Raw genomic sequence first — 21,736 nt, 5'->3', positions numbered from 1 at the left:
CGACCACAATATGCTGTATACTCCATAGAAGTGACCTTTATGTGGACAGAAAATAGCCGTTACTGACACAAAAATTGTAAGGTTCGTTTTGAGTTTGCCAAAAGACATGTGAGAAACTCCACAAACATATGGAGGAAGGTGCTGTGGTCAGATGAGACAAAAATTGAACTTTTTCCCCACTAAGGTAAATGTTATGTCTGGCACCAGACTAACACAGCTCAAGAACACCATCCCCACAGTGAAACATGGTGGTGGCAGCATCATGCTGTGGGGATTTTTTTCAGCAGCAGGGACAGGGAAAATGGTGCGAGTCGAGGGGAAGATGGGTGGGGAGAAATACAGAATATTTTCACACAAAACCTGTTTGTCTGTCAGTGATTTGAGACTGGGACGGAGGTTCACCTTTCCAACAAGACAATGACCCAAAGCATACGGCTAAAGCAGAGGTGGGGAACCTTTTTTTATGCCAAGGACTGTTTGGATATTTATACAATCCTTTGGGGGCCATACAAATTGTTCTAATTCCGCACTCAGATGCTGGCACTGGTGTCGGGGTGTAATCCTCCATTGCATGCGCCCCAGCGTCCATTACTGAAAACTGCGTATGTGTGCTCACCGAGCAAGAAGAAATGAATCTACCTAGGGCCCAGATAAAAGGCCACTGAGGGCTGTGTACGACCCGCGGGACTCCGTGTCTGCACGCCTGCGCTAAAGCAACACTGGGCGGTGTAAGGGGAAACGTGGAAATGTCCCGGAGCGGCCGAGTCACAGCCCCGACCTTCATCAAATGGACAATCTGTGGTCAGACGAGAAGATGGCTGCTCACAGAGGAAACATCTGACCTGGAGGAGCTGGAGCAGTATTATCTTGAGGAATAAGCAAAAATCTCACAAGCCGCTGTAACCTCCAGACATTACACCGTATGTGACTGATATCAGCCCCTCTTATAACGCTCCAGTACTGATATAACCCCCAGATATTACATCATATGTGACTGATGTCTCCCCTTTTCTTACAGAAGTACATCCAGGAGGCGAGGAATATGGGCAGCGGTATTCGGCAGCCTAAACTCTCCAACCTTTCTCCCTCTGTTATTGCTCAGACCAATTGGAAGTTTGTGGAAGGCTTGCTGAAGGAGTGCCGTAATAAGGTGCGTGAAGGAGTGCCGTAATAAGGTGCGTGAGGGAGTGCCGTAATAAGGTGCGCAGCCGTTATACACCCATTTGTTAAGAATCTTGTGACGCTCCCATTATCTTCCGTGAGGTCCGGTTGTCGTCCATCTCCAGACTGGGGCTGTGGTTGAGCAGGTGGCGGACATTTCTTTATTCTTGCAGACTAAGAGGATGCTGGTGGAGAAGATGGGCCGGGAGGCGGTGGAGTTGGGCCACGGTGAGGTCAGTATAACGGGCGTGGAGGAGAACACGCTGATCGCCAGCCTCTGCGACCTCCTGGAGCGGATCTGGAGCCACGGCCTCCTGGTGAAGCAGGTAGGGTCTCACTTGTAGGGTCTGTGGCTCCCGATGACGGAGGCCTCACACCCTGTCCTGTGTTTGTGCCGCAGGGGAAGTCGGCCTTGTGGTCTCACCTGTTACATTATCAGGACAGCAGGAGGAGACTGAATGCCGGGAGCTTCGGCCACACGGGTTAGTAGGTCTTCTACCCTGTGCCCCCCGACCTGTGTCTGTCCGTCACCGCCGTAGTCATGACCTGGTGATGACCTTAGGAAGTGACCGATCCGAGCCCTGGATCCCTCCTCTGCTGAGTGACAGTGCACTTGTGTAATGTGCTACATATGACCTGTAGAGATCGTGGGGTGCGGGGTCACCTCTCTATTATGTGACCTGTAGAGATCGTGGGGTGCGGGGTCACCTCTCTATTATATGTTTGTTCTCTTCCAGAATTGTTTTTCGATTCGGAGAGACGGAGATCCGATCCTAACCCGGTGATGGCTCCGATGAAGATCTCACTGGTCCAAGACATGGTGTGAGTTTTATGGATGAGCTTCCAGCTGCCTTCTCATCAGTGACGTCGGGGGTGAATCTGGGGGTCTCGGGAGGAGCTGATCTGGGATGTGCTGTGGAGTCTAGGTGTACCATAAGTAGAGGGGGGTGCAGGGAGGTGTGTTTGGAGGGGTCGGTAGTTTGGGGGGATGCAGGGAGGTGTGTTTGGAGGGGTCGGTAGTTTGGGGGGATGCAGGGAGGTGTGTTTGTATGGTCGGTAGTTTGGGGGGATGCAGGGAGGTGTGTTTGGAGGGGTCGGTAGTTTGGTGGGATGCAGGGAGGTGTGTTTGTATGGTCGGTAGTTTGGGGGGATGCAGGGAGGTACATTTGGAGGGGGCTTCTGCTGTACTGGTTCCTTGTCACTTCTTGTTTCCAGGCACATACAGAACATTGGAGAGATCAAGACTGATGTGGGGAAGGCGCGAGCCTGGGTCCGATTATCCATGGAGAAGAAACTTCTATCCAGACACTTAAAACAACTTCTCCATAATCATGAATTAACCAAGTACGTCCCCAGCGTCCTGTACCCCAGGTGTCTCCATTATGTGCGTCACACGTTATGTCCCCCCAGTGCCTTGTCCCAGGGGTCTGTAGTGAGGACGTTCACACTTCTCTGATTCTCTGTTACTATTTAGCATTTTTTTTTTTTTGTTTAAATAGTTTTTTATTGAAAGCAAACATGCACAATACAATTTATGCACTGTCCAGTATTTTACAAAAATTTTAACATTTTCCAAACCCCCAACAATCCCAACCATACCCAAACCTCCCCCTCCCCTGACAGCTCCTTCCCAGTTATACTTTTGTTACCAGTATTGATGGTTCTTTGAGCCATTTGAATCACTTATGTCCGCTTGTCCCTTTAGCACTCTCTTCCTTTCAGAGGCCCTCATCCTCCCATTTCCCATAACTATTCATCCCAGCTCGAGCCACGGAGACCACATTTTGTCAAACGTTTCTATTTTCCCACGTCTTTTATAGACCCCCTTTTCCAGATTGAGACCATGTTTAACATAATTCAGGAATTCACCCCTCGTAGGCGGCTCCTCCTTGATCCAGTTCCTTGCTATTACCTTCCTTGCCATGTATAATAGCCTAGCTATTGCTATCTTCCAGATGTTATCCACTCTAATTTCCTCTACATGTCCCAGTATACACACTATCGGATCTCTCGGCACTCTGCATTTATACGCCCCTTCCACACGGCTCATTACCACCAACCAGAAAGCAACCAGTCTTGGACATGTCCACATCATGTGGTATATTCCTGCATTCCCATTCTTACATCTCGGGCATTCAGAGTCAGCACGCAACCCCGCTCTGCACAACACTTCCGGTGATTTATAGACTCTGTGCAAGATGTACAGCTGCGATAGTCTATACGGCTCGCTCAGCGACACTCGTGGGACCCACTCCAACACCGACTCCCAGGTTTCATCCTCCATTGGGCCTAAATCTCTTTCCCATTTCGCTCTCGCTTTTAAAGGGAAGTCTAACAAATATGCATGTAGAAGGTCCTTATAAAGGGTGGTAATGACTCCCCTTGTGGACCCTTCCCCACACACGTATTCCAGAACTATGTCCTCTTGGATCTCAACACCACCGCCCCTGTTTTGAGCTTTAAAAGCATGTTTCATCTGAGCATATTGATACTCCCCAGTCGGTCTCAGTCCAAACTCCCCTTGCAGCTGCGAAAAGGACTTTAATCCTCGTTGTTGAACTATCTGAGCCACCAAGTGGATTCCTTTAGCCTGCCACTCCGCCAGCACTCCAAGGGCCGCAAACTCAACCAAATTATTATTAAACCATATCGGTGTAAATTTAGTCAGCCCCGTAACCCCCCGAATCTGCCGCAGTCTGGTCCATAATTTATATATCAAAAACATAGTTGGGTATAATTTCCCCAATACTCCCAAGGAACCATCCTCCAGACACTGCGCTACCGGTCGTCGGTCTGTCACCCTCTCCATCAAGTGCTGCACCGCACTGGCAGACGCCTCCCGCGCCCAGCCCTTCAAATGCTGGCTCTGGGCTGCAAGAAAGTATAACTCAGGATTGGGTAAAGCCAATCCTCCATCTTCCTTGGGTCGCTGAAGCGTCTCCAGGCGAATACGTGGGTACCGCCTCCCCCATATCAGACTTCTAAATAGAGCATTAATCTGCCGGAATTTCCCACGTGGAATCCAAACTGGCGCGTTATGTAGGACGTAGAGTAATTTGGGCATCAGAACCATTTTAATTAGATTAACCCTCCCCACCACCGATAAGTGCAATTTATTCCATGCATCCACTTTTGCTTTAAGGGCGCCCACGAGAGGTGTCAAATTCCTATACAGAAACTCTGTAACTGGCATCGAGATCCATATTCCCAGGTATCTGAAAAGGGATACTACCCTAAGCCGCCCCTCTCCCAATGGCTCACTTCTGCTCTCCTCCACCCCATCCACCTCAAAGAGGACCGATTTATCCCAGTTTATCCTCAATCCCGATAAGTCTCCAAATTTCCCAACGATCTCGATAGCCCCATTCAAGGCTTCATCCGGGTCCGCTAGGAACAGTAGGATGTCGTCTGCATATAACGCAATCTTCTCCTCAACACTCCCATAACTGAACCCAGGGACTTCATCCGACTGTCGGATCTTGGCGGCCAATGGCTCCACAGCTAAGGCAAACAGAAGGGGCGACAGTGGGCAACCCTGCCTCGTACCTCTGGCCAACTTTATAGGCTGAGAAAGTTCCCCATTCACTCTAATTCTAGCTGTTGGTAGTGAATATAACAGTTGAGTCCACGCCACAAATTGCGGGCCAATACCCATACATTTCAACACCCGCCAGAGATATCCCCACTCCACACTGTCAAACGCCTTATGGGCGTCCAAGGATGCAATAACCCTTCGGCCACAATTGTCAGACTTCAGCTACAGGTTCATATGCAGCCTCCGCAGATTAACCGCTGTAGATCTGTCAGGCATAAAACCAGATTGATCCGGATGTACAAGGTTAGCAATGACGCTGGACAAACGGGTAGCTAACACCTTGGCCAAGAGCTTGACATCTATGGTCAACAGAGAGATTGGCCGATATGACTCAGGCTTCCCCAGATCCTTATCCTCCTTCGGAATAACCACTATAATAGCCTCCCTCATAGATGCTGGGAGATACCCTTTACATCCAGCCTCCTCCAGTACTAACTTTAATCTGGGAATCAGCACTTCCTCCAAACTTTTATAGATTTCGGCTGGTAACCCATCAACCCCAGGTGCCTTCCCATTGGCCATAGACTTCAGCGCCCGACTCAGTTCCTCCTCGGTGATAGGGGCATCGAGGCTCACCCTATCCTCCTCACTCAATTTCGGAAGACCCAGACTCTCAAGGAAAGTCTCCGTATCTCCGGCTGACTCATTGACCCTGGAGGAATATAAGTCCGCGTAAAAGTCCGCAAAGACCTTTATAATATCAGGTGTTTCAGATACCCTGCTCCCCCCATCCGAAACCAACGAGTGTACATATGAGGTACTACGCTGAGCCGCGGCTACCACCGATAGCATGTGTCCCACTGTTTCTCCCCCCTGAAAATAAGCCACCCTCTGAAACTCCCGCTTCCTTTCAGCTTTTCCCAGCAGAATCTTTTCCATACAATTTTGCGCTGTTCTCAATCTTTTCTCTGCCTCGGAAGTCCCCAGCACAACCATCTCGTCCTCCGCGGCTTTCAGCTCCTCCAACGCCACTCTCTCCGCTTCCCTTGTCCTCCTCTTACACCTACTAATGTCTCTAAAAAGTAGCCCTCTCAGGTACGCTTTCATTGCATCCCAAACAGTCAGAGCATCAGTACTCCCATCATTTAACGCAAAGAATTCCGTCACCTCCTTCCCTATACCGTCCAAGTCAATACTCTGTAACCAGTTAGGATGGATCTTCCATTCTCTCCCGCTTGTAGTCCGTGTCCCCAACAACCTAACCTCCACCTCAATTGGACTATGATCCGAAAGGGCCCTCGGCAGATAACGCACCTCCCCCACCATTGTGTCCAACAGGCGGTTACCCAGTGCCATATCAATTCTGGATAGCGTAGCATGAGCCGGCGAATAGCACGAGTATCCTCTCTCCCCAACATGTCTGACTCTCCATAGATCAATCATGCCTAATTCACGCACATAGGTTCCAAATGTTGTAGTGTGCCCCTCCGACCTATTCTGGGCGTTCTTATTTTTATCCCAAAAGTCATCGCATATATTGTTCAAATCCCCAATAATTAAGAGTGGCAGTGGTTCCCATCGTTCCACCCTCTCCAATACCTCCCTGATCTTCTTACTTGAATATGGAGGTGGAATATACATTGCCGCCACACACAATCTCACTCCATACAATATACATTGTATCACCACATACTGACCCTCAGCATCCACGCATACTTTCACCTCTTCATACTGCACTCCCACCGGCACCAACACTGACACACCTCTTGAGTACGTCGAGAAGGTAGAATGATACCCTTTCTGTATCCAACGTCTATTTAGTACGTCCACTTTCTCCTGTATCAAGTGCGTCTCTAACAAGCATATCATAGAAGCCCGTTGATCCTTCGCATACTGCAAGCTCGCAGCTCTCCTAGACTTATCCGCCAGGCCTCTCACATTCCAGCTCAATATCTTAAAGCGGTCCCCTATTATGTGACTCATCATCTTTAGTTATGTCGTTACTCCCGGTTCTGAGCTGTCTAACTTCCCTCCCCACCCTCACCCCTCCCCCCCCCTCCCCCACACCCCCCAATATTATACATTCTGCCTCTTATCAAGAGTGGGGCACCATCACCCGTTGCAAACACTCTTGCTAAACCTTCTCTTTCCGCCTCCCGCTACCGTTTATAACAGAATTCGGCGCAATTCTTAGAAGAACAGTATAATTAAACCTGTATTATATTACAACTGCAAGAAACTAAATAAACTTTTTAGTACGCTGCACACCCTTCCTCCCTCATATTTCACCGCCGCACCAGCTCTCCCAGTGCGTTCCCTGAGTAATACCCAACTCCACCCTTCAACCTTCACATTTCAATTACCAGTGTACTGTCAGTCAATCTCTTTTTTTCCCCTTTTTGAAAGAATTAAGATACCTCCCGACCAACCCGCCCCACATTTTCAATCTCCTTTCCCTTTAAGTTTTTTAGCGTTAAGATCTATCCACTGGGTAGCGTCCTCCGGCGTCTGGAAAAAGTGAATCTTATCCATCGCTACCACTCTCAGTCGTGCCGGAAACATCATGGAGTATTGCACTCCCAGTTCTCTCAGCCGTCTCTTGATACCCGTGAACATCATCCGTTGTTTCTGGACCAGGGCGGAATAGTCGGGGTAAATAGCGATTCTTTGACCTCCAATTGTCAGATCCGTCATGTCTCTAGCCTTCCTCAGGATAATGTCTCTGTCTCTGTAGTTTAGGATTTTGGCAAGCACGGTACGGGGATTCGCTCCAGGGACAGGTGGTTTCGGTGGGACCCTGTGGGCTCTCTCTACCGCAAATACTTTTGTCAGTGCTGCATCACCAAAAGTCTCAAGGAGCCAGCTTTCAATATACTCCGTGGGATTCCTCCCCTCAGTTTTTTCAGGGACACCCACTATGCGAATGTTATTTCTTCTGGACCTATTCTCCAGATCCTCATTTTTTGCAGCTAGCTCCGATATTGTTTGAGCAAACTTCCTCTCCGCTTTCTGCAGCTGCACTATATGGTCTTCTGCCGTGCTCACTCTTTCCTCCACAGCCCCCACACGTTTGTCAATCTTCTGCAGGGCTGCATTTATCTGGGCTGTATCCCCTTTAACCTCCTGTATCTGCTGGGTCAGGGATTGTTTGCAGGATGATACCAGTGCAAAGACATCTCTAAGGGTGGGCTCTGCTCCTGACTCCTTATCTTCAGGTCCCCCTACTACCACCGCCATGTCACCATCCCTGCTCCCCTGTTGTACCTCCTGCTCCTCTGCTGGGCTTTCCTCCTCTCCTTCTGTGTCTGTGTCCACTCCGGCGTCCTCCTCTGCTTTTCCTGTGTTCCCTGCGGCTTCCACTCTAGCAAACTGCTGGAGCTTTGCCGCCGCCGCCATTCTCTTCTGGCATGCCGCGTTGTCCTTCTCAGCCTTCTCCCTGGCGTCGGCGCCATCTTGGCCGGTCCCTGCCTCGCCGGCTCCGGCGTCTCTTTGTCTCCTCCTGGTCATACTCATTGACCTCGGGGCCGCCGCTATACACCGCCGCACTCCCGGGACTCTCCTGCAGCCGGTAAGCGCTGTGAATCGCCGCTCAGCTGCGGCTTATAAGGATAATATTAACTTTGGCAGCGGGAGCGCTCTGTCACGCGTCCGCTCACATGAACGTTCAGGCCACGCCCCTACTATTTAGCATTTTTAATGATATTTGAAAAACTTTTGCTTTTTCTGTAGAAAATTGTACAAGCGCTATGCCTTCCTGCGATGTGATGATGAGAAGGAGCAATTCTTGTATCATCTCCTGTCCTTCAACGCCGTGGATTACTTCTGCTTCACCAATGTCTTCACAACGATAAGTAAGTACACGACCGACACTCTAAATATAGAGACTGAATCTGCAGAGCTGCACTCACTATTCTGCTGGTGCAGTCACTGTGTACATACATTACATTACTGATCCTGAGTTACGTCCTGTATTATTCCCCAGAGCTGCACTCACTATTCTGCTGGTGCAGTCACTGTGTACATACATTACTGATCCTGAGTTACATCCTGTATTATACTCCAGAGCTGCACTCACTATTCTGCTGGTGCAGTCACTGTGTACATACATTACTGATCCTGAGTTACATCCTGTATTATACCCCAGAGCTGCACTCACTATTCTGCTGGTGCAGTCACTGTGTACATACATTACATTACTGATCCTGAGTTACATCCTGCATTATACTCCAGAGCTGCACTCACTATTCTGCTGGTGCAGTCACTGTGTACATACATTACATTACTGATCCTGAGTTACTTCCTGTATTATACTCCAGAGCTGCACTCACTATTCTGCTGGTGCAGTCACTGTGTACATACATTACATTACTGATCCTGAGTTACATCCTGTATTATACTCCAGAGCTGCACTCACTATTCTGCTGGTGCAGTCACTGTGTACATACATTACATTACTGATCCTGAGTTACATCCTGTATTATACCCCAGAGCTGCACTTACTATTCTGCTGGTGCAGTCACTGTGTACATACATTACATTACTGATCCTGAGTTACCTCCTGTATTAGGTAGGCAGCACGGTGGCGCAGTGGTTAGCACTACAGCCTTGCAGCGCTGGAGTCCTGGGTTCTAATCCCACCCAGGACAACATCTGCAAAGAGTTTGTATGTTCTCTCCGTGTTTGCGTGGGTTTCCTCCGGGCACTCCGGTTTCCTCCCACATTCCAAAGACATACTGATAGGAATTCTAGATTGTGAGCCCAATCGGGGACAGTGATGATAATGTGTGCAAAAACTGTAAAGCGCTGCGGAATATGTTAGCGCTATATAAAAATAAAGATTATTATTATTATTATTATTATACTCCAGAGCTGCACTCACTATTCTGCTGGTGCAGTCACTGTGTACATACATTACATTACTGATCCTGAGTTACCTCCTGTATTATACTCCAGAGCTGCACTCACTATTCTGCTGGTGCAGTCACTGTGTACATACATTACATTACTGATCCTGAGTTACATCCTGTATTATACTCCAGAGCTGCACTCACTATTCTGCTGGTGCAGTCACTGTGTACATACATTACATTACTGATCCTGAGTTACCTCCTGTATTATACTCCAGAGCTGCACTCACTATTCTGCTGGTGCAGTCACTGTGTACATACATTACATTACTGATCCTGAGTTACATCCTGTATTATGCCCCAGAGCTGCACTCACTATTCTGTGTCAGACTGCATATCACAAGGGCAGATGCTGACCTCGGAGTGTATGCTAGGTGTCATGTGCCTGCTCTCACACGTGACTGGGTGCTGCTCCTGCAAGGGTTAATCTATCTCCCCTCTCTGTCCAGCATTCAACCTCTGTCCTATGCTGTAATGGGAGGATAAATCATACACCGGCCCACGCCACACACCCGTTCATACACGCTGCCACCACTCACCGATCACACGGGCGATGAGTCCTGGAAATATCACTACTACTGTCTGCCAATCTCCAGGGTCACACACTCTAAGGCTTTGGATTCTTTTAGAGCATACAAGGTTCAGACTTAATGTTTTAAACTTTAATAGAAAAGGTGCAGTGCTTACAATAAAAAGTATATAAAAATACTGGAATAAAAAGTGACATGCAAATATGCAAAAACAGTGATAAAATTAAGGGATAAAACTTACAGAAATATCGAACTTTGCATTCTGATTCTCTGTCCCTGAGGGAGGGAGAAATATGGAATTGCTCACATCAGCTTCCCAGGCTGCCCTCTCATGTGAACAGCTTTCTTTCTGTGTAGGCCTAATTTATAGAGCCAACCTGGAGGTCAGATTTCTAGACCAGCCTCTCAGGTTAATATTATAATTGCTGGTTTGTGACAGAACCATGGCCGCTCCACCAATGAATATATTATTTTCTCTGAAACGCTTTGTGTAACGTTTCTCATATATAAATAGTGTCAGGCTGTAATTGACATCTCTCTTCAAAAGAGCCGAAGGTGTGAAACGTTTCCCCTTCCTGGTTCTTAGCGAGGCCCCCTGGCGAGATTGGAGACAGGAGACTGCCTTCTCAGGATAACTTATGTTGTGACCCCTGTAGTTTCAGGACAGATGTTATATTACTGCTAGTCACACATATAAACCTATACATATTTCACTACACTAGGAGGTTCTTGCACTGAAGTTAGCAGCATTGTGGGTTCAGCTCTGTAGTATAATGCAGCTGCTCCTCGGTGATACGTGGTCTCGGTGGATGATTTGTCTCATGTTCTTCTCTCCTCAGTGATCCCTTATCACATCCTCATCATTCCCAGTAAGAAGCTCGGAGGCTCCATGTTCACTGCCAACCCCTGGATCTGTATCTCGGGGGAGATGGGCGAGACGGGTGTGTTGCAGGTTCCCCGGAATATCCTGGAGATGACCCATGAGGTGCGTTGGATATTTGTGCTGCTGATGTTGCGGAGGGTGTCGCTGGTATCTGGGCACTGTAAGCGGTCTCACACGCTCGTCTCTGCAGAGTCTGGCTCATTGATGAATGCCTGGCCGCTGTATTATAGTATTATAGTGCCTGGCCGCCGTGTCGCCCTCTTCCCCTGGCCGCCGTGTCGCCCTCTTCCCCTGGCCGCCGTGTCGCCCTCTTCCCCTGGCCGCCGTGTCGCCCTCTTCCCCTGGCCGCCGTGTCGCCCTCTTCCCCTGGCCGCCGTGTCGCCCTCTTCCCCTGGCCGCCGTGTCGCCCCCTTCCCCTGGCCGCCGTGTCGCCCCCTTCCCCTGGCCGCCGTGTCGCCCCCTTCCCCTGGCCGCCGTGTCGCCCCCTTCCCCTGGCCGCCGTGTCGCCCCCTTCCCCTGGCCGCCGTGTCGCCCCCTTCCCCTGGCCGCCGTGTCGCCCCCTTCCCCTGGCCGCCGTGTCGCCCCCTTCCCCTGGCCGCCGTGTCGCCCCCTTCCCCTGGCCGCCGTGTCGCCCCCTTCCCCTGGCCGCCGTGTCGCCCCCTTCCCCTGGCCGCCGTGTCGCCCCCTTCCCCTGGCCGCCGTGTCGCCCCCTTCCCCTGGCCGCCGTGTCGCCCCCTTCCCCTGGCCGCCGTGTCGCCCCCTTCCCCTGGCCGCCGTGTCGCCCCCTTCCCCTGGCCGCCGTGTCGCCCCCTTCCCCTGGCCGCCGTGTCGCCCCCTTCCCCTGGCCGCCGTGTCGCCCCCTTCCCCTGGCCGCCGTGTCGCCCCCTTCCCCTGGCCGCCGTGTCGCCCCCTTCCCCTGGCCGCCGTGTCGCCCCCTTCCCCTGGCCGCCGTGTCGCCCCCTTCCCCTGGCCGCCGTGTCGCCCCCTTCCCCTGGCCGCCGTGTCGCCCCCTTCCCCTGGCCGCCGTGTCGCCCCCTTCCCCTGGCCGCCGTGTCGCCCCCTTCCCCTGGCCGCCGTGTCGCCCCCTTCCCCTGGCCGCCGTGTCGCCCCCTTCCCCTGGCCGCCGTGTCGCCCCCTTCCCCTGGCCGCCGTGTCGCCCCCTTCCCCTGGCCGCCGTGTCGCCCCCTTCCCCTGGCCGCCGTGTCGCCCCCTTCCCCTGGCCGCCGTGTCGCCCCCTTCCCCTGGCCGCCGTGTCGCCCCCTTCCCCTGGCCGCCGTGTCGCCCCCTTCCTCTGGCCGCCGTGTCGCCCCCTTCCTCTGGCCGCCGTGTCGCCCCCTTCCTCTGGCCGCCGTGTCGCCCCCTTCCTCTGGCCGCCGTGTCGCCCCCTTCCTCTGGCCGCCGTGTCGCCCCCTTCCTCTGGCCGCCGTGTCGCCCCCTTCCTCTGGCCGCCGTGTCGCCCCCTTCCTCTGGCCGCCGTGTCGCCCCCTTCCTCTGGCCGCCGTGTCGCCCCCTTCCTCTGGCCGCCGTGTCGCCCCCTTCCTCTGGCCGCCGTGTCGCCCCCTTCCTCTGGCCGCCGTGTCGCCCCCTTCCTCTGGCCGCCGTGTCGCCCCCTTCCTCTGGCCGCCGTGTCGCCCCCTTCCTCTGGCCGCCGTGTCGCCCCCTTCCTCTGGCCGCCGTGTCGCCCCCTTCCTCTGGCCGCCGTGTCGCCCCCTTCCTCTGGCCGCCGTGTCGCCCCCTTCCTCTGGCCGCCGTGTCGCCCCCTTCCTCTGGCCGCCGTGTCGCCCCCTTCCTCTGGCCGCCGTGTCGCCCCCTTCCTCTGGCCGCCGTGTCGCCCCCTTCCTCTGGCCGCCGTGTCGCCCCCTTCCTCTGGCCGCCGTGTCGCCCCCTTCCTCTGGCCGCCGTGTCGCCCCCTTCCTCTGGCCGCCGTGTCGCCCCCTTCCTCTGGCCGCCGTGTCGCCCCCTTCCTCTGGCCGCCGTGTCGCCCCCTTCCTCTGGCCGCCGTGTCGCCCCCTTCCTCTGGCCGCCGTGTCGCCCCCTTCCTCTGGCCGCCGTGTCGCCCCCTTCCCCTGGCCGCCGTGTCGCCCCCTTCCCCTGGCCGCCGTGTCGCCCCCTTCCCCTGGCCGCCGTGTCGCCCCCTTCCCCTGGCCGCCGTGTCGCCCCCTTCCCCTGGCCGCCGTGTCGCCCCCTTCCCCTGGCCGCCGTGTCGCCCCCTTCCCCTGGCCGCCGTGTCGCCCCCTTCCCCTGGCCGCCGTGTCGCCCCCTTCCCCTGGCCGCCGTGTCGCCCCCTTCCCCTGGCCGCCGTGTCGCCCCCTTCCCCTGGCCGCCGTGTCGCCCCCTTCCCCTGGCCGCCGTGTCGCCCCCTTCCCCTGGCCGCCGTGTCGCCCCCTTCCCCTGGCCGCCGTGTCGCCCCCTTCCCCTGGCCGCCGTGTCGCCCCCTTCCCCTGGCCGCCGTGTCGCCCCCTTCCCCTGGCCGCCGTGTCGCCCCCTTCCCCTGGCCGCCGTGTCGCCCCCTTCCCCTGGCCGCCGTGTCGCCCCCTTCCCCTGGCCGCCGTGTCGCCCCCTTCCCCTGGCCGCCGTGTCGCCCCCTTCCCCTGGCCGCCGTGTCGCCCCCTTCCCCTGGCCGCCGTGTCGCCCCCTTCCCCTGGCCGCCGTGTCGCCCCCTTCCCCTGGCCGCCGTGTCGCCCCCTTCCCCTGGCCGCCGTGTCGCCCCCTTCCCCTGGCCGCCGTGTCGCCCCCTTCCCCTGGCCGCCGTGTCGCCCCCTTCCCCTGGCCGCCGTGTCGCCCCCTTCCCCTGGCCGCCGTGTCGCCCCCTTCCCCTGGCCGCCGTGTCGCCCCCTTCCCCTGGCCGCCGTGTCGCCCCCTTCCCCTGGCCGCCGTGTCGCCCCCTTCCCCTGGCCGCCGTGTCGCCCCCTTCCCCTGGCCGCCGTGTCGCCCCCTTCCCCTGGCCGCCGTGTCGCCCCCTTCCCCTGGCCGCCGTGTCGCCCCCTTCCCCTGGCCGCCGTGTCGCCCCCTTCCCCTGGCCGCCGTGTCGCCCCCTTCCCCTGGCCGCCGTGTCGCCCCCTTCCCCTGGCCGCCGTGTCGCCCCCTTCCCCTGGCCGCCGTGTCGCCCCCTTCCCCTGGCCGCCGTGTCGCCCCCTTCCCCTGGCCGCCGTGTCGCCCCCTTCCCCTGGCCGCCGTGTCGCCCCCTTCCCCTGGCCGCCGTGTCGCCCCCTTCCCCTGGCCGCCGTGTCGCCCCCTTCCCCTGGCCGCCGTGTCGCCCCCTTCCCCTGGCCGCCGTGTCGCCCCCTTCCCCTGGCCGCCGTGTCGCCCCCTTCCCCTGGCCGCCGTGTCGCCCCCTTCCCCTGGCCGCCGTGTCGCCCCCTTCCCCTGGCCGCCGTGTCGCCCCCTTCCCCTGGCCGCCGTGTCGCCCCCTTCCTCTGGCCGCCGTGTCGCCCCCTTCCTCTGGCCGCCGTGTCGCCCCCTTCCTCTGGCCGCCGTGTCGCCCCCTTCCTCTGGCCGCCGTGTCGCCCCCTTCCTCTGGCCGCCGTGTCGCCCCCTTCCTCTGGCCGCCGTGTCGCCCCCTTCCTCTGGCCGCCGTGTCGCCCCCTTCCTCTGGCCGCCGTGTCGCCCCCTTCCTCTGGCCGCCGTGTCGCCCCCTTCCTCTGGCCGCCGTGTCGCCCCCTTCCTCTGGCCGCCGTGTCGCCCCCTTCCTCTGGCCGCCGTGTCGCCCCCTTCCTCTGGCCGCCGTGTCGCCCCCTTCCTCTGGCCGCCGTGTCGCCCCCTTCCTCTGGCCGCCGTGTCGCCCCCTTCCTCTGGCCGCCGTGTCGCCCCCTTCCTCTGGCCGCCGTGTCGCCCCCTTCCTCTGGCCGCCGTGTCGCCCCCTTCCTCTGGCCGCCGTGTCGCCCCCTTCCTCTGGCCGCCGTGTCGCCCCCTTCCTCTGGCCGCCGTGTCGCCCCCTTCCTCTGGCCGCCGTGTCGCCCCCTTCCCCTGGCCGCCGTGTCGCCCCCTTCCCCTGGCCGCCGTGTCGCCCCCTTCCCCTGGCCGCCGTGTCGCCCCCTTCCCCTGGCCGCCGTGTCGCCCCCTTCCCCTGGCCGCCGTGTCGCCCCCTTCCCCTGGCCGCCGTGTCGCCCCCTTCCCCTGGCCGCCGTGTCGCCCCCTTCCCCTGGCCGCCGTGTCGCCCCCTTCCCCTGGCCGCCGTGTCGCCCCCTTCCCCTGGCCGCCGTGTCGCCCCCTTCCCCTGGCCGCCGTGTCGCCCCCTTCCCCTGGCCGCCGTGTCGCCCCCTTCCCCTGGCCGCCGTGTCGCCCCCTTCCCCTGGCCGCCGTGTCGCCCCCTTCCCCTGGCCGCCGTGTCGCCCCCTTCCCCTGGCCGCCGTGTCGCCCCCTTCCCCTGGCCGCCGTGTCGCCCCCTTCCCCTGGCCGCCGTGTCGCCCCCTTCCCCTGGCCGCCGTGTCGCCCCCTTCCCCTGGCCGCCGTGTCGCCCCCTTCCCCTGGCCGCCGTGTCGCCCCCTTCCCCTGGCCGCCGTGTCGCCCCCTTCCCCTGGCCGCCGTGTCGCCCCCTTCCTCTGGCCGCCGTGTCGCCCCCTTCCTCTGGCCGCCGTGTCGCCCCCTTCCTCTGGCCGCCGTGTCGCCCCCTTCCTCTGGCCGCCGTGTCGCCCCCTTCCTCTGGCCGCCGTGTCGCCCCCTTCCTCTGGCCGCCGTGTCGCCCCCTTCCTCTGGCCGCCGTGTCGCCCCCTTCCTCTGGCCGCCGTGTCGCCCCCTTCCTCTGGCCGCCGTGTCGCCCCCTTCCTCTGGCCGCCGTGTCGCCCCCTTCCTCTGGCCGCCGTGTCGCCCCCTTCCTCTGGCCGCCGTGTCGCCCCCTTCCTCTGGCCGCCGTGTCGCCCCCTTCCTCTGGCCGCCGTGTCGCCCCCTTCCTCTGGCCGCCGTGTCGCCCCCTTCCTCTGGCCGCCGTGTCGCCCCCTTCCTCTGGCCGCCGTGTCGCCCCCTTCCTCTGGCCGCCGTGTCGCCCCCTTCCTCTGGCCGCCGTGTCGCCCCCTTCCTCTGGCCGCCGTGTCGCCTTCTGCCCGCTGTCCTCTACCTTCCATATCACAGCGATGATGTGACCCTGCGCCTCTTGTCTCCCCGCACAGTGCCAAAACCTGGGCAAGCTGACGACCGTGCAGATCGGACACGACAACTCGGGGCTGTACGCCAAGTGGCTGGTGGAGCACGTCATGGTCCGGAACGAGATCACGGGCCACGCGTACAAGTGAGGGCCGGCGGCCAGTACTGATCGCACGTTACCTTGTGCCCGGCACGTCCAGAGCTGCATTCTGTGCCTTATTGCTGCCCCCTGGAGGTCAGCACTGAGAGGTGCAGCTGAGCGCTCGTGCTCTGACGCATCACTTTGTGGGAAATGTCATTTTTACTGTGGTGCGTATTGTAGACACATCTCCCACCATGCATTACCTCACTAGACCAGCAGGGGCAGCAGAGAGATGCCAGCCTCTGTAGCCTTGACTCTTATCAGGAAGCCTGCAGAATTTTGAATGCAGCTCTAGATGTGAGTAGAGTATAATCTAGCTAAAGAGCAGCCATTTTTTCTCTTCTAGCATTTTTTTCTTCTTCCAGGTTCCCGTGCGGTCGATGGCTGGGGAAAGGGATGGATGATGGGAGTCTGGAGAGGGTTCTGGTTGGAGATCTTCTGACGTCCACACCAGATACTGAAGAAAGACCCTGCCGGACGCCTCCTCTGCAGCACTCCCCGGGCATGATCCGGAGACTTGTGGCCATATCCCCCAATAGCAGACCCAGTAAGCACCCCTTATTATTATTAGAGCGCCCCCTGCTGGTGATGCCAATCTTTCTGCACTCTGTTATTTCATGGCGCTCATCCACTGTTTTCCTTGTAGAACTGAACACGGGGCAGATCCAGGAGGCCATAGGAGAGGCAGTGAACGGCATCGTCAAGCATTTCCACAAGCCGGAGAAGGAGGTACGATGGATTTGTGACGTCCCCCTGGTACTAACACGACATGGCTGATCGTGTGATGACGGGCGCCGGTATTTCTGTATTCCTGTCTTGTAGAGGGGCAGCCTGACGCTGTTGCTGTGCGGAGAGTGTGGTTTGGTCGCGGCGTTGGAGCAAGTCTTCCAGCACGGATTCAAGTCCCCGCGACTCTTTAAGAGCATCTTCATATGGGACTTTTTAGGTAGGAGCACGACTTGGGCTCCGGCAGGTTCGCATCTTTCCCGGTGACTACTGACATCTGATCATGTTATCCGTAGAAAAAGCACAAGCACATTACGATGCGCTGGACGCGAGTGACACGGCGGCGGGGGAGGACTGGCAGAAACGGGTCTGCAACTTCAGCCGCTTCATCACCGCCATAAACGGCACGCCCAGGAACATTGGCAAAGACGGAAAGTTCCAGATGTTTGTGTGTCTAGGGGCCCGGTGAGTGCACGCTGCCTTAAAGTACTAGTCATACGTTTGTAGAGAAGGTACACATAGGCGGCCATAGCTCGGACAGCTTCCCTTACCGTGATGGTGCAGACACAGGAGCTGGACGCAACATCATTACTTATTGGGGTCTACTGGGGCCAAAATCTGCTATAATTGGGGTCATAACTAGTTTTTAATAACCCCTTTGATGCGATCACTGAATGTCATAGCCTTCTGGCTTTCCCCGGACTGAGCCCATTGTATTCTGCCAGATACATGATGAACTGCAAAGTTCTGAAGAAGGGAGTCTCCTAATAGGACTAGATAAGTTTGTAAAAAAAATTAAATTGCTGCTTTTCTGTTTATTTCACTTCCCTAAAAAAAACTAAATAATAAGAGCTCAAGAAAATAATTTGCATCCTATAAATAGAACCTTCCATCCATCCCTCTTCTTCTGATGAGCGAGGACCCATCTCTGCCCATGAAAAAGTAATGATTAAATGGCGCCTAGACGTCAACGATATGAAAACATTCACTTTAATGCTGAACAGAGAGGCCCCGATGCATCAAGGGGGGTAAGAGTCTGACGCTCCTGATTTATTGAGGCGCTCACCTCTTAAGGAATCAGGAGTGTCTCGTGCACCTCCGGCAGAAATATTACTCCAGTCAGTGACTGGGCTCAATCTCTATCCTAAGGAACCACACCGCTCATCTAAGTCCTGATGAGAGATCTGTGGAAGACAGAGGTTCACACCACTCACCGGACGTCTCGCCCCATCCCGCCACAGCTGTGCCCTTTTGGGTAGGGGTGGGCCAAACCGGAGCGCAACCTTTCAAAGCAATTTACGCCATAAATCCGGAAAAAATTGGTGTGCTGAATTGAGGCAGAAATCTCTAACTTTGGTTTTGCTGAGATTCTAACAACCTGCAAAATTATGTGGAGATGCCCCATAGTCCGTTGGATGGTGAATAATGTGGAGATGCCCCATAGTCCGTTGGATGGTGAATAATGTGGAGATGCCCCATAGTCCGTTGGATGGTGAATAATGGGGAGATGCCCCATAGTCTGTTGGATGGTGAATAATGGGGAGATGCCCCATAGTCCGTTGGATGGTGAATAATGGGGAGATGCCCCATAGTCCGTTGGATGGTGAATAATGGGGAGATGCCCCATAGTCCGTTGGATGGTGAATAATGGGGAGACGCCCCATAGTCCGTTGGATGGTGAATAATGGGGAGACGCCCCATAGTCCGTTGGATGGTGAATAATGGGGAGATGCCCCATAGTCCGTTGGATGGTGAATAATGTGGAGATGCCCCATAGTCCGTTGGATGGTGAATAATGGGGAGATGCCCCATAGTCTGTTGTCTGTTGGATGGTGAATAATGGGGAGACGCCCCATAGTCCGTTGGATGGTGAATAATGGGGAGATGCCCCATAGTCCGTTGGATGGTGAATAATGGGGAGATGCCCCATAGTCCGTTGGATGGTGAATAATGGGGAGATGCCCCATAGTCCGTTGGATGGTGAATAATGGGGAGATGCCCCATAGTCCGTTGGATGGTGAATAATGGGGAGATGCCCCATAGTCCGTTGGATGGTGAATAATGGGGAGATGCCCCATAGTCTGTTGGATGGTGAATAATGGGGAGATGCCCCATAGTCCGTTGGATGGTGAATAATGGGGAGATGCCCCATAGTCCGTTGGATGGTGAATAATGTGGAGATGCCCCATAGTCCGTTGGATGGTGAATAATGGGGAGATGCCCCATAGTCTGTTGTCTGTTGGATGGTGAATAATGGGGAGATGCCCCATAGTCCGTTGGATGGTGAATAATGGGGAGATGCCCCATAGTCTGTTGGATGGTGAATAATGTGGAGATGCCCCATAGTCCGTTGGATGGTGAATAATGGGGAGATGCCCCATAGTCCGTTGGATGGTGAATAATGGGGAGATGCCCCATAGTCCGTTGGATGGTGAATAATGTGGAGATGCCCCATAGTCCGTTGGATGGTGAATAATGGGGAGATGCCCCATAGTCTGTTGGATGGTGAATAATGGGGAGATGCCCCATAGTCCGTTGGATGGTGAATAATGGGGAGATGCCCCATAGTCCGTTGGATGGTGAATAATGGGGAGATGCCCCATAGTCCGTTGGATGGTGAATAATGTGGAGATGCCCTATAGTCTGTTGGATGGTGAATAATGGGGAGATGCCCCATAGTCCGTTGGATGGTGAATAATGGGGAGATGCCCCATAGTCTGTTGGATGGTGAATAATGGGGAGATGCCCCATAGTCTGTTGGATGGTGAATAATGGGGAGATGCCCCATAGTCCGTTGGATGGTGAATAATGGGGAGATGCCCCATAGTCTGTTGGATGGTGAATAATGTGGAGATGCCCCATAGTCCGTTGGATGGTGAATAATGGGGAGATGCCCCATAGTCCGTTGGATGGTGAATAATGGGGAGATGCCCCATAGTCCGTTGGATGGTGAATAATGGGGAGATGCCCCATAGTCCGTTGGATGGTGAATAATGGGGAGATGCCCCATAGTCTGTTGGATGGTGAATAATGGGGAGATGCCCCATAGTCCGTTGGATGGTGAATAATGGGGAGATGCCCCATAGTCTGTTGGATGGTGTCTCTTCTGAATATCTGCGTATTCTTGGCGTTATTAACTATACTATTTAGTGCCCGGCTTTGCTTCCTGCGCTGGAGAAGAGTCAAGTAAACATTTTAACATTGTGGGAAAGTTCAGAGTTTTGCAGATTCCGTGTGCGCAGTTTTGTGGGGACTCCGTCAGTGGGATGTAGACAGCATAGTGTGGTAACTGGCAGCCGTGACTGAGATACAAGACCTCTGCTTGCTGTAAGTGAAAGGGAATCTGTCTTGCTTATGTGCTGCTGGCAGAGCTGAACGCCTGGCTACAGAAATGCTGCGTGATGCCTGCGGACTGTGAAGGAAAGATCCTTGAGGCCTTTCCATTCTGTGACAATGTATGAAGTCCTGTATGAAGTCGGTCATGTATCATTTGTCTATATAGCGATCTGTGTTCTTCTCATCTCTCCTGCCACTTTCTGCAGGGATCATCACTTGCACCACTGGATCGCCCTCCTGGCCGACTGCCCCATCATAGCACAGATGTACGAGGACACGGCGTTAATAAAGGACCACACCCTCGTCAACTCGCTAATCCGCGTCCTGCAGACGCTGCAAGAGTTCAATATCACCCTGGAGAGCTCTCTGATCAAAGGGATCACCATCTGAGCGGGATCACCATCTGAGCCCGATCCCAGCCACGAAGCCCAGAGATCGACCACAACTGTGCACGGAGCGGCGCCCCTGATCTCCGCCGGCTGATGTATTAGAGTATCTCTATTTCTGTAAATGCTATAGACTCGTTACATCCTTTCATATGAGAGAGGTGTCGGTGAATATCGCACGGCTTATTGTCAAGCTGTCCTATTGACTTGCCATGGATCCCGGGGAGAGTCGTCGCCGTTTCTCCGTCTGTTACATTTTCCGAGCATTTGCTTTCTCACTGCCTCGTCCTTTATTTGCTGATACAGGACAGATAAAAGCAGATTCTATATTTTTAACTCTTCTTGTGCTCGGCCGCAGTGTTATGGAGTCGTGTGGGGTTTTCCTCGTCAGTATTACCTTGTGACATTCGGAGAGTGTTTATATATGGCGACATAAATGCACACATCGTGTGTTTGTTTGTTTTTTTATTATTGATATGCATTATTTTATTTATTTAACTCTTCATGTTCTCCTGCCCGTGTCACTTTCCCTCCCCGGCATGGAGGGCACATGAAGACGGGGAGGACATTCTCTTTTGGATCGCCCTCTTGCCGCCCGTGATCTGACATTTCCTATATATTCTGTCTGAGATGAGTTATTTATGCTGCTTCGTGTTCCTCCGACATGCAATAATCAGGCGGCCGCACATCGTCTCTTGCCCTCACCTCCGGACGTCCGCTTCTGGTGCAGGAGGCATTTTGCACAGATCAGGTTATAAAATAAATACATTTACACAATGGTCGCTTTCTGCGTTCTTTTATAGGATGGGTCAGGTGAGCAGACCAAGCTTCCGGATCCCCATTGTGGCCCCTTTACAGACCGGCACTAATTGGTATAACGAAGTCTTAGTTTGTGTCGCAATCTTAAAATTCTCAGCACAGATTTCCATTTTTTTCCTTTGTAAAATAGGCAGATTGTGATTGTGGATTACCTGAATGCCAGAGGGACAAAATATTTCTCCATTTTAGCCTCATACCTATCAGACTTCTACTTCCACAGTGGTGTGTGGAA

At 55.3% G+C, this 21,736-nt stretch overlaps 1 protein-coding gene across 2 annotated transcripts in view; it reads left to right on the top strand.

The window, feature by feature from the left end:
* DENND5A (DENN domain containing 5A) overlaps positions 1 to 21,135 on the top strand; it is a 54,498-nt gene extending 33,363 nt beyond the window's left edge. For both annotated transcript variants that reach the window (XM_069739715.1, XM_069739716.1), the window contains 13 exons: positions 1,019 to 1,150; positions 1,335 to 1,487; positions 1,562 to 1,643; positions 1,899 to 1,983; positions 2,377 to 2,505; positions 8,426 to 8,547; positions 10,973 to 11,118; positions 16,122 to 16,240; positions 16,603 to 16,784; positions 16,884 to 16,966; positions 17,060 to 17,183; positions 17,260 to 17,428; positions 20,506 to 21,135. In XM_069739715.1, coding sequence (XP_069595816.1) covers positions 1,019 to 1,150; positions 1,335 to 1,487; positions 1,562 to 1,643; positions 1,899 to 1,983; positions 2,377 to 2,505; positions 8,426 to 8,547; positions 10,973 to 11,118; positions 16,122 to 16,240; positions 16,603 to 16,784; positions 16,884 to 16,966; positions 17,060 to 17,183; positions 17,260 to 17,428; positions 20,506 to 20,689 — 1,710 coding nt within the window. In that variant the 3' untranslated portion in view covers positions 20,690 to 21,135. The remainder of the gene's footprint in view (positions 1 to 1,018; positions 1,151 to 1,334; positions 1,488 to 1,561; positions 1,644 to 1,898; positions 1,984 to 2,376; positions 2,506 to 8,425; positions 8,548 to 10,972; positions 11,119 to 16,121; positions 16,241 to 16,602; positions 16,785 to 16,883; positions 16,967 to 17,059; positions 17,184 to 17,259; positions 17,429 to 20,505) is intronic.
* Positions 21,136 to 21,736: the final 601 nt, after the last annotated feature.

The sequence above is a fragment of the Ranitomeya imitator genome, chromosome 9 (genome assembly GCF_032444005.1).
Source record: "Ranitomeya imitator isolate aRanImi1 chromosome 9, aRanImi1.pri, whole genome shotgun sequence".
NCBI classification, from domain to species: domain Eukaryota; kingdom Metazoa; phylum Chordata; class Amphibia; order Anura; family Dendrobatidae; genus Ranitomeya; species Ranitomeya imitator.
This window is presented reverse-complemented; position numbering and strand designations above follow the sequence as displayed.